Below are 12075 nucleotides of genomic sequence, written 5' to 3'. Positions count from 1 at the left end.
TTGTGGACATCTGTAAAGCTGAAAGGTAAAAGGAGTCTTGCAGCATATTAGTTCTAGGCTGAACAAACTCAATTTTCCAGCATTTCACATGTTTAACCCATTGGTTTTTTTTTAGACCTGTGATCACTCTCACCCTTCCTTTTTGGAGAAAATCTAAACTGTATCTTCCTTTGCAGCATGGTATATTTTAACTAAGACTTGCCCACTCAGTAAAAACGTTAGGTAAAATGTCAAAGTGAAATTTGCTGTGTACTTCTCACTACTGCTCTCTATCTGAAAAGTCTCCCTGTTTGGTTTTGGGTTTCCCCTTGCCTTTACTGAGTAGCCTGCTTCTCATTTCTCTGTCCACACCCACCTTCTGGACTACTTTTCTACTTCCAGGTCATTTTGTATGTCAGTTTTGTAAATTTGCAATGGCTTTTATGTGGGATCCATTGTAAAAAAATTTCCCTCTGAAAATGGCAGATGCAAAATCACGCCTACTATAATGAAGCAAAATTATAATTCACCCAGCTAAATCAAGCACATCTGTCATCTTTAACATCTAATACTAACTGTGGTCTGTTTATCCAGTCCCATTTCCCCTCCTCATTCATTGAGGGTTGCTGTATTACAGCTGGCTGTGGCAATGACCATGCTGAATGATGGAAGGTCTCCTACTGCATTTTTGTGGTCATCTGAAACTTCAAATGTCATTAAAGTGATGACCAAATATGGATTTTGCCTGCAGTCAGTCTTTAATCACCCTTTTACGTGCTGCAAAGTTTATTTAACCCCATTTACCCTCAGACTAATAACAGAAACTTGAAAAGTGAAAATATAAGTTCAGACTCTGTAGATTTACTCTGTGCTTACTGAAAATGTGGCCTTCTGAACAGCAGCCCATGAAAGAAGGAGAAAGCAAAGTGTGCTGTGTCCTTTTACGTAAGTTAGCTTCAGGATGGTGGTGTTTGAAGCAAACTTGATGACCTGTTGTGGGGAGACAGAGTGCGAAAAACAGCATCACCAGCTTGGATTCTGGAAAGGAACCAGATGAAGTGTTGTTCATAAGCCACAGATGAGCTTAGCATTTCCTAGTATGGTGCAATCCATCCTTACACCAGCTGTATGTTTTAGGAAAAGGTCTTTGGTGCACCCTGACAGCATACTGATGGCTCTGTGCCACAGCTGTCTGAGCAGAGGATTCCAAGGACCTGGTAGAACATTTCTTGGATGAAAATGTAGCTGTTTTCCAGGCTAGATTAAAAAGCTCTTTGCTCTATTCTTCATCTTTTCATTCACACAAGTGAGACACTGGCTACTCAGAGCAACCTAGGGAAGATTCAGAAAAAAGCTCCTCAGGTAAAGAAACCTTTCCAGTACAGTCCCCAAACCAAAAGGGAATCAGCTGTTCGAGGGCAACCTTTCTAGACCAGGTAATAAAGGAAAATTGAGTCCTATTCATGGCCTCAGCTAACAAATAGGTAGCATGGTGTGTAGCAAAACTCCTGCAGTAACCTCCCCACACCTACCTTACATTACATTCACAGCCCAGTTGCTGTCCAGAGGAGCTTTGCAGGGTGACTACAGAGAGTGACTGCAGCTCTGTGGCACCCTTTTGTTGTGGGCAGGTCATGATTTGAAGCTGTCAAGGTATAAATACCAGGCAGTGCAAAAGGGCTTGCAGGGATGTGTAATTAGAGTTAGTGTCACAGTGATAATAGAAGAATCTGAACAGGAAAGAGAAGTTCCCAGCTGCGACAGAGAAATGAAGGCACACACTTGTCCATTAGCAACTCACCCTGTACTTCATCTGCATATTATAGCCATGTGAACTATTAATTCCACTGTGATTTAGATTCCCATGAAACTTGGAAGTCACAATATTAATTTTATCTGACAAGTCATTTTAAAACATTTTAGGAGTTACTCTTTACAACCTGTATACAGCATTCTGTAGTCTCCTGTGCAGAGCATCAGTATTACTCTGCCCCTTTCACAGCTTCCTCTAACATATTCTTTCCTGGTTTAGTTCCTGACTTTCAGCAGTGATGGAAGAAAGATTCTGATTAGGTGTCTTCTTGACAAAGTTGCTTTATATTGCCAGGCAATGTGACTTAGTAAGGTCAGAGAGGAACCACCACGTGTTTGAATGATGTAACTGCTGTCTGAAATACCTGCACTTAGTGTCTATTGGAACAGTACTCTGTTAAGCTCACCTTGGAGGATCGAGGAATGTGCCCATGTTATGTTCTCTTCTGCCTAAATGCTGTGGCAGTAATTACCCTTTTTTGGTTCTTAGACCTCTGGTCTGTAGGTATTTCTGATCATTTGAGAAGTGAGTGCTGCCCAGAAGAATTTCAAGGCAACTTCCCCTTAAAAAAAATAAAAGTAATTGTTTTCTTTCTCCTCTATCCATCTGTAGTAATACATTAAGTAAAAAAAAAAAATGTTATAGATACTTTTGTAGCAAAATATATTCTGTAACCCCACATTTGGTTGAGACAGTTTTTCAATCAAAAAAACCCAATCATAATACACAAGAAAGTCTCTTGCAGACAAAAATAATCGAACAGGAAGCCATGAATTATGATGAAAATATCTACCAACTTGGCCACAGGTGCTTTAAAAAAAAAAAATTAATGAAAATCTAAGATCCTATTTTCATGACATCCTATTTTCAGAAACAGAACTCCTAGTTCTTCAGCAGTTGCAGCAGGGCACTTAGCCAATATGATGATGAACTCTTGCTGAAATACACTGTCCCCTGCCACCAGACACACGTTCCATTTTCCTCTTTTGTCAGCAATGAGAGTCACAAAGTGAATCTCATCTGCTTGTTGATCCAATGGACACCTCCTCCTGAGGGTGTAAGATGACCAGGTGCAATGGAAAGCACCTTTAGATGGAGGCAGTGGATCCAGTCCTCCTAGCAGCTCCCACACAAGATCAAGGATGTATCTTCACCTCCTGCTTCATGTTCTTCATTAACCTGCAGTGTACTTCAGTGGCTATTGAACATCATAAGCTGTGGTCTTCCTTCTCAGGAATCCCTTGTAGCGTAGCTGTTGTGATGTGGCAGCTCAGGAGGGATCATGCTGCCACGAACAGCAGCTTTCCTCTTTCTTCACAGTTCACTAGTGCCATGGTCCTTTAAATAACCTTTTAAAAGAAGATAAAATACAATATTCAGTTGTAAGGGAAGAAGGAACTGTGACCATTGCCAACTATCAGATTTCTTGTGTGAGGACAAGAGACCAACTCTCAAACAAGTGGCAAGTGGTAGGACTTAACTGCCTGTGGTGCTACTCCTGAGGAAAGGAGCCTGCCTCCTTTTAGTTTAGAATGGCAGAGAGCAAGTAGGGCAGATTTAAAACTGGAATTTATTTTCCCAGGGCCAGCCTTTCACTTTTAGCATGGGAAGGGTATGATTATGGACTCTGTGCCAAAACGTCTTCATTAGTGGTCCTGCACAGTTCTTTGGAGCAAACTCCACTGATACAGAACCAGGTATTTACTCATCTTTTGCAGTTTATATCCTGATTTGTTTCAGAGAGGTGCAGAAGAAGGCAGAGCACCAACAAATGTCAAAGGCACAAGTGCTCCTGGTAAAAACTGTTGGACAAGCCCCCTCCACTTTGCTCTGAGAAATGCTGTCCTGTTTGCCCCACAGGCAACCAGCCAAAAACTAGCTGCTGAACACACAGATGGTTCGGCTCTCTCCCAGAGTAGGCACACAGAAGGCTACTCTAGCCCCAAACTTCTTTTCAGGCCATGTGGCAAGCTGAAGCCATTCATCCTTTTGTGCAGCTGCTTTACAATACAAAAGGAACTTTATTATGGATTTTATTCCATACTAACAGAAAGAGAGTTGAATTCCCTTAGCCACTTTTTGGGTATACTGAATGCATCACTGGTTTGTAAAGAAAACTGATTATTTTGATATAATATCACCTAATCCATCAAGCAAGAAAAATACACTGGAGTTTTACATGCTGCCTAAGAAACAATTAATATCCTTGATTATTTTAACTTTCTCCAGTTAAGCACTTTTAACAACATTTTCTCTATTTCAAAATCAATGCCATAGTCCAGTGGCAAAGAAGGAAATTATTCCAGCAGCTTACCTAGTTCCCTGGGCTTGCTTAGTCATTGCAGTGTCTAGGTGCTGTGTCTGACTATAAAGAAAATGCTTATGATAGATTTAATTTATGAGTTTGCCTTTGAAAAGCCTCTGTGATGTTTTCTGGAGGTCAAAACCAAGGCCACCATCCAAATTCTACTTTAAACTTGTACTGATTTCTTCATCAAGTTCTGCTGCAAGGAGAACTTTTTAGGCCAGTGGCAGATGAGTACTGGTATATCTGATGCGTTTCCTCTCCTCATCTGTCTGCTGGAGGCTCTCCTGCCTGCCATGCCTGAGCTCCTCCAGCTCACAGTCTTGCTTCTCAGCTCCAAAACACCTCCAGCAGGGGCTAAGCTGACATGCTGGGCTTTCTCCTAGAGTAGCAAAGGTGCTGGCACGTGCTCCTTTGGGTAACTGCTCTGTGGCTCTGACCAACAGAAGATGCAGCCCCTCTCTTACCTTGGGCTGCACAGCAACAAAAGGGTTTCCAGTTTTTCTTTCAAAGAGCTTGCAGTTTTACACAACGGTGGTCACAAAATTCTGGAGACTTCTGAAGCCTTTAATGTATAGCACCAACAAAGGCAAAAATCTCTCTAATTATATGTATGATCACACACTTTTAAAAGAAAGGGGTTTGTTTGGCTTTGTGCTAACTTACCACTTAAAACTTACTGAATTTATGTTGGTAAAGTGGCAAAATGACATCCTGTATTAACAGCAATGCTTACCAAGAGTATCTCCTTTAGTTTAACTTTATTTTTGTTAAGAGCAGGAATTTAGTTGTTCTGAGGGATTAGTTAATAGTGAAAGATTTTTTTTTTTACTCTTCTTTAGATAAATATCTAGGGATAACAATTTTTTTTAATTGTATCTGAGCATGTTGGATGTATTTCTGAACTTCATACAGAGGTTTCACTGCAATTTCAACATCAATCTTTAATTCCCTATTTACAGCGAGTGCTGATTTCCCGTACAACGGTCAAGCTATAGGAGATGGAGTTAACAGAAACTCTGCTATTATTGGAGGTAAGAAAACCATCTACTTTTCTAATATACTTTGCAGTATGGCTCTGGTGGCTGAATTGCTGTTGGTAACATATTCAAGCTATTTGCTAGGAGGTGACTATGTGGGAAAACAACACCTGAACAAAGATAAACAATTTTTGTGTAAGTCTGTTCAAACACATTGTCCTAGTGAACAGTTTGTTCTTACTTAGTTTGTCCTCAGATTCAGTTTTAAACAAATTAAAATACTGATATTCATAATCCACATATTAAGCATCCATGTGGGGATCTACTTTGTAGTAGTTTCTTACGTTAACAGAGTAGTTGATTTATATGAAATAGCAAGGATGCTTTTCCAGATACAGCAGAATCAACATGAATCTATGTCAAACACTGTTTGCTCTGCCCTTGACAAAAATCTCTCGTGATCCTGCATTCTTTTTTACAGCCCAAGTTCTGCCAAAACTTATGTGCCAGAGATTCCCATTCACTGTTATAGGTGATATTAAGCAATACCAGAATTGGAACTTTGAATAAGCATTCCATTGAAAATATTCTGGCCAGCTGCTGCCTGAAATAAGAGTCTTGTTTAATTTTATGCAATTTGCTCTGTCCTGTCCCATAGTGTGGAAGTGCTGCACTGTAACTATCCTGGGAAAAGTTTGCCACTTCATCCAACTGTGAAGGCATATATAAAAAAAGAATAAATTAAAGATCAGTCTACTAGCTTTCAGTCAGTTCTAAATACATATAAAATTATATATTGATAGTGGGTTTTGCCATGTAAGGAAACACTGAGTATAGTACTACAAGCAGTCTAATAGAATTTCTTGATTCTTTTCCATGGCCCCCTCAAGGGTCTATGTTTCCATATCCAGGTTTAGATTAGTTGCTTTAGTTTTGATTTGCTATGTTATTTTTCCTTTCTAATTTGTATTTTGATTATTACTTATAAATTTTCCTTAATACTTTGAGACTTCACAATGCCAGAAGGATATCATTGCATTCCTCAGAAAAATTCAGACCACACCTGAACAGCCTGTTTGTCCAGTGCATCAGTTAACATATAGTGGCATAACATAATTCCAGATGATTACAAAATTTTTTTAACTTGACAGTTTTATAATATCTTCATCCTTCAAGTTTTTCATACCTGTAGAGAAGGACCAAAAAAAGAAACAGTGTAGTTTTATCACATAGACACCTAACAGCATAACATTCATGAGATTTCTCCATAACAGGGTTGAACCCCAAATAGACCATTGCAGGGAGAGCAATTAAGGGTAGAGCAGATGATAAAGCAGTTACATCTGCAATTATGTGGAGCCAGTGCCTAGAGTGAGACAACAGTGAGCCAAACCAATTTTCCAGACATCTTGAGGAACTCTAATAGGTCTTTACGTACATTAACTAGAAAGTGTACATCAGTGACTAATCTTCAAAGAGTTGCCCTGGCTGTGACACATCACCATTTCACCCCACTGATTTGGGAGCACTCAGCACCCTCTGTCTCATGGTCAGCAAAGCTCAGATCTGTAAGTGGGTATTAATGTTGAAGTTTACTTACAGGATGAAAGTCACTAGCAGACTTCATTGAGTAACATTTTGTATACAGCGAAAACTACATATAAATATTAGAGCAGTGGAAACCAAGCAACTGTGGTGATGCCTAACTGCCCAAGTTTTGGGACCATTTCTTTGTGTCAAAATCTGTAGCTGGTCTAACCAGTATCATCTTTTCTTTCCTGCTGTGTGTAGGTGTCATCGCAGTGGTGATCTTCACCATCCTCTGCACCTTGGTGTTCCTGATCCGCTACATGTTTCGCCACAAGGGAACCTATCACACCAACGAAGCCAAAGGGGCAGAGTCAGCCGAGAGCGCCGATGCTGCCATCATGAACAATGACCCCAACTTCACGGAGACCATAGACGAGAGCAAGAAGGAATGGCTTATCTAAGCCTTCGGGGGTGGGGCCTGGGGTGGGATATGAGCTGGGCCAGGGTGGGACTGGGATGACTCTTGCAGTGGAGAGAGAACACTCTGTGTTGGACGCTTGAGCACACATAGGGTAAAAAGATCAGCACAACTGGTGGAGCGAGTGACAGGAAAATACCACTGAGACTGGAGAAAAAAAAAATATCTCAAGCATTTAAGAAAAAATATTTTTTAATATTTATTTACAGCAACTTGCCCCTTCTGTATCCAAATGACTACAACAAAGAGCAGTTTTGTGGCTTCAGCACTGGTTAAAATTTTCAATAATACCTGTCTATTTCTGTGTGTGTTTAGAGATGTTCTGGGTACTTGTGACAAGAAATGGGACTGGTTTTTTATATTTTTTAAAAGCTGTTTAAAATGTGGGTAGTTCTGTCCTGAGAGCAAGTGGCAGCTCTTTTTTCCCCGCATTGTGTTCCTTTCATGGCTGGCCACTTTCCCACATGATTCCCTCAGCCTCACACCTTGACCATAACACCATTCATTTTAGTGGTGTTGATCTGGGGGTTCAGGGCTGGGGGTGGAACTGGGGCATGAGGACTAATGCAAATCTTACTCCCCAGTTTCTCAACACATCGTCAGCCCATGTCAGCCCTGGCAGGATCCACCTTCTTGATCCAGGCACTTTGTGGATTGCATGCAATTCTCATCAACAGTGTAAAAATACTGTTATTACAACTACTGTTACTACTAGAGAGGATGACCATAAAGCACAGGAAGTTTTAGGGTTTTTTTTTATTATTATTATTTTGGTCTCTGAGGGAGGATGATGCTGTGTGACTCTGTAGACCTAACCTGTTCCTGTATCTTTGGCTGTAGCACTGGTGAGCCAGTTAAACTCGGCTCTGCCCGTGACATTTTGGCATATGCTGTACATTGTAATAGGGAATTAGAACCACACTTCGCTTCTGTTTCTTCTTAATAGACTGTCATAGAATTATTAGTATAGGTCTAGTCAATGCATTTGAACACACAGGCTTCGCATCATACTTTTTTCCCGTCTCAAAAGTAGCAATTTATTCCTTAAATCCCTTGTTTCAGTCTCTTTGCAAGGAAAGCCTCTGCTGGCAGTGTTTGCACAGTCAGGAAGGTGAGGCAAAGAAGGCTTGGAAACTCTGCCTCCAGAGCACATGAGAAACACTCAGCACACAGGGGAGAGTTATTTTTCAACACAAAGATTTACCTGAACTATTTTACTGTCTTTGAAAGGCATTTTTAAGACTAGCAATTCCAAGTGCAGCATTGCATCCCAGTTTCCCTCTCAGACCACAGAATTTGCAGGTGTTGCCTGAGCAGCAGGCAGGCAGCTAGTAGGAGAGGCAAAGGGGCAGCCTGAAGACCTAATATCCTTTGGTGGCAATAACAAAGCTTTAGCTTGCCCTCTGTAGAGGAGAGTGGTTTTCCTGTAGTGTGAAGGAATGTAAGGCCTTAATGGGCAGGTTTTGCAGTGGAACAGAATGAAGGAATGAATACACTGCAGGACAATTGCCACGTGTTAAAGGAACAGAAATAATACCAAGAATTTCCCCTTAAAAGTTTTTATGCTTGTGACAGTCCTAGATTTGCTTTACCTTTAATATGGCTGGGTTTAGTAGGCACAGATTTAACCCATTTTTCTGTACAAGAAAGATTTATTTTTCACCTAAACATGCAATCTACTACACTTTCATTATTCTAGTTGATGCTTTAAAATGAAAAAAAAAAAAAAGAAAAAGAAAAAAATCATGTAGGGGGAAGAAAATATTGGAGTCTTACCAGACAAGAAGTTTACAAGCACAGTTTGGCAGACAGACAAGGCCAAATAGTTTGGGTTTTAGGGATGGTAGACTAAAGTCCTCTTCTGGATTCATTGAACATAGATATGAGCAAATCAAACCCATTAATTTCTTCCATTTATGAATTTGGAATTAGCATACAAAGAAGTGGCCAGTTTCAAAAGAAATTACTGTTTCTCAGGTAACATGTGGCAGAGAGGTTCAGGTAGGCATAAAAAATTACCTCTGTCACTCTTGTGCTCTGCAGTGTTTTGCCTTGCCTCCAGTATTAACCTCTCCCTCTTTTGTCTGTAATCAAGCAGGTGAGTCCTTATTCTTGTTTAATCATGGGTGTAAGATAAGTCTTCACTCCTTGGGGAATATCAGCAGGGCATGAATCTACCTTGCACCACTATTCAGCAAACTACGTAGCAATCATGTGTCTTTGTAGAATTGAAAAGGCACTATCTTTTCTATATTACTTTAATTTGATTTTAGTGGTATTTTAGTCCACTCTGGAAAACATCCTTGCCTGAAACTTCAAGTTACCAAGAGAAATGAATAGAGTTTGCATAGACTGGGATTTGGTTTGAAGTTTCCTTTTTTGACGTGTGAAATTCATTAGTGCTGTGTTAAAATGTTGATAATCTTCACTCTTGTCTTATGCAGTCACTTTCATGACTCTAGAAGCTTTTAATTATTAGAATTCTTGTTTCTTCTTAAACTGGACCTTAGACATTATATTATCCATTAGCAGCTGGTCTCTGTATAGGCATTTGGTGACTTTAGGTGAATTCCTGCCTGTCTGCTTTTGTTTCTGAAAATGGTATATGTTTAATTATAGGCAGTGGACATTCTGCAGCCTGGCAGTGAAGCAGGAGCAGGCCCAGAGAAGTAGCCTGTGTATTTTGCTAGCACTATATCTATTCTGAGGATTTCTTCCTCTGCAAGCCTATCATTGAAGGCTGAAGAAACATCCACAGTTTATTTCACCCACTCTTACTTGTGCCAAAAATCCATGTTGTTTAACAGGTGCTATCCTTACACCTGTAGTGGGAAAATCTGTTGGAGGGGAGAGTGGGTCCTGCTTTTATAAAACTCTGTACTTTCCCCAAAGAATATTAAAATAATCGGTCTTTTATTACCAATTTTTTAGCTGTTTCACCTATTTGAACTGTGCAGAAAAATGTAGCTTCTTGTACTTGTTTGGGAACCGAAGTGTCCCAGTTGTGTTTCTGAAATGTTCACTCCTGATTCCACAGGAAACGATGACAAAACCGCTGCCAGCAGTGGAGAGAGCAAGACTGAGCTGGAGATTAGGGCTCTCAGTGTTAGTGAAATAATGTAAGCAATATTTTGGATTCTCATTCACAACACATGCAGACCACCAGGTAATTAGACATGGAGCTGAAACAGTGGAGAACTTATTTTCATGTCAACCAAACCTCGAGGGAAATCTGCAATCCAGTCTGGTGGTTTCGAATCCAGCCTTTCACACACTACTTATTCCATATTTACTGATAGAAAATTCAGATGTATTAAATAGGCATATGTATCTTTAATTGGTACTGTAGCATTTCTGCTTTGTATTTTTTGTGTCTTAAACGATACCTGTACCTTTTATATCTCTTCCAGCAGTTACCACTTCAAAGGTATGGCTGCATTTTAATATCATGCTCTAGGTAGCATGATATATGTGAAAGGATAGTAATCATAAATAATTTAGTAAGACTGCTGAAGCAGTGGTGTATACATATAAGTTTATTGTACCGATAAAAATTCAGTATAATTAAAACAGTGTCCTTTAATGACAGCTGCATGTAATTTCCAGGGTATCTGTTGAAATGTGAAGCTATCCCAGTTTGACAAGCAATAGCTTTTAATATGATTTCTCCCATGAATGATTTTACATTCCATCAAGCATGGTCATCCTGAAAGGGTGTCATTTTTTAAAAGCGGAATCTAAATTACATTAATCAGATGTCATTGTCCGTTCTAGAGAAATTAAAGAAACCTTGCCTTCTAAAAGCAAGAGCATGTAAATTAGAATGAAAGAAGGACAACGTATTTATATGCATTATATCTTCTGTGAATGTCTTTCCTTTTAACTAAAGTTCTATTAGAAACCAGATTAGTAAATAACAAAAGGGGAGGGGACAACATTTTAAATTGTTTTAATCACCTAACACCTGTTTCCTCATGCTTTGTATATTCTGGTCATTGTCTGAACTTTTTCCTTCTCTAGTACCAGGAAATCAATTTGGAAAGGACAGAAGTTGGAGAGGCCTCTTGAAAAAAGACCCACAGTACACGAAAAAAGGGACTTCAGAATGCAGTTATACATAAGAAGAGAGGGTGCTAAAACTAGGGAAGATTTATTGAAGTAATATGTTCCTCTTGCATCAGGGTTACATGTTATGGAGTTTACATCTGTACTTGTTGAGGTGGGCTGAGGGTCTGAGAGCAGGATTTGGATGGAAATTAAATTACTGCCTTTCTGCATTTATCCATTTCTGATCACTTAGCAGATAGCAGCAAGCAGTCTGCTATCCGTTCTGCTCACATTTGTTATTGCAGATTCTGTGGCATTGCCAGCTTCACAAGGGTTACATACCACAAGTGACTGAGTGTGGGTTGTTTGCCTTCCTTTCCTACCTTAACTCTGTCCTTTCCTTTATGAATGAGAGCCTTTTATTGAAATCAACAAGAAAAATGTATGCCCAGCTCAACAGACTTGTGTCTGTTCCTTTTAATAAACTACCTTATCAGGCTTTCAAACATTTTTATGACATGAAGCATTTTATAAAAGAACTGTGTTAAATGCACTTGAATGGGAGAGTGTGAAATCTAGGCAAAGAAGCATCAGTGCAACAACCACCTGAGTCAGAGTGCTTGTCCCACGCTGTTTCTCTGTCTACAGTGTGAATTGCCTTAACTACCCACCAAATTTCTGGATCCGTCCAAGACCTTAACTTACTTTGTGGAATACAACAGTGGCAAAGTCCTGATATGATACCATGTTTTGACTGTTCATTTGTACTGACTGCTGTAATCCCTAGAAGGAGAGCCACACTTTATACAGGAATATTTTTCATTTATAGAGAAAAGCTCTAGAACAAAGAGGTGGGGGTGAAGGTTCAAGTGTAAAGTGATACTTGAACACTGTGACAAGAAGCCTTTGCTTCTTGCTGTCACCACGTGTCTCACTACAGCCA

At 39.8% G+C, this 12075-nt stretch overlaps 1 protein-coding gene across 3 annotated transcripts in view; it reads left to right on the top strand.

Annotated features, from left to right (window-relative positions):
* Positions 1 to 11638, top strand: part of CNTNAP2 (contactin associated protein like 2) — a 1017942-nt gene extending 1006304 nt beyond the window's left edge. For all 3 annotated transcript variants that reach the window (XM_027655885.1, XM_027655886.1, XM_027655887.1), the window contains 2 exons: positions 5060 to 5131; positions 6869 to 11638. In XM_027655885.1, the coding sequence (XP_027511686.1) occupies positions 5060 to 5131; positions 6869 to 7068 (272 nt within the window). In that variant the 3' untranslated portion in view covers positions 7069 to 11638. The remainder of the gene's footprint in view (positions 1 to 5059; positions 5132 to 6868) is intronic.
* The last annotated feature ends 437 nt before the right edge of the window (positions 11639 to 12075 follow it).

The sequence above is a fragment of the Corapipo altera genome, unplaced genomic scaffold (assembly GCF_003945725.1).
Source record: "Corapipo altera isolate COAL_440 unplaced genomic scaffold, ASM394572v1 59, whole genome shotgun sequence".
NCBI lineage: Eukaryota > Metazoa > Chordata > Aves > Passeriformes > Pipridae > Corapipo > Corapipo altera.
Note: the sequence above shows the minus strand (reverse complement) of the source record. Positions and strands in the feature narration are given on the sequence as shown.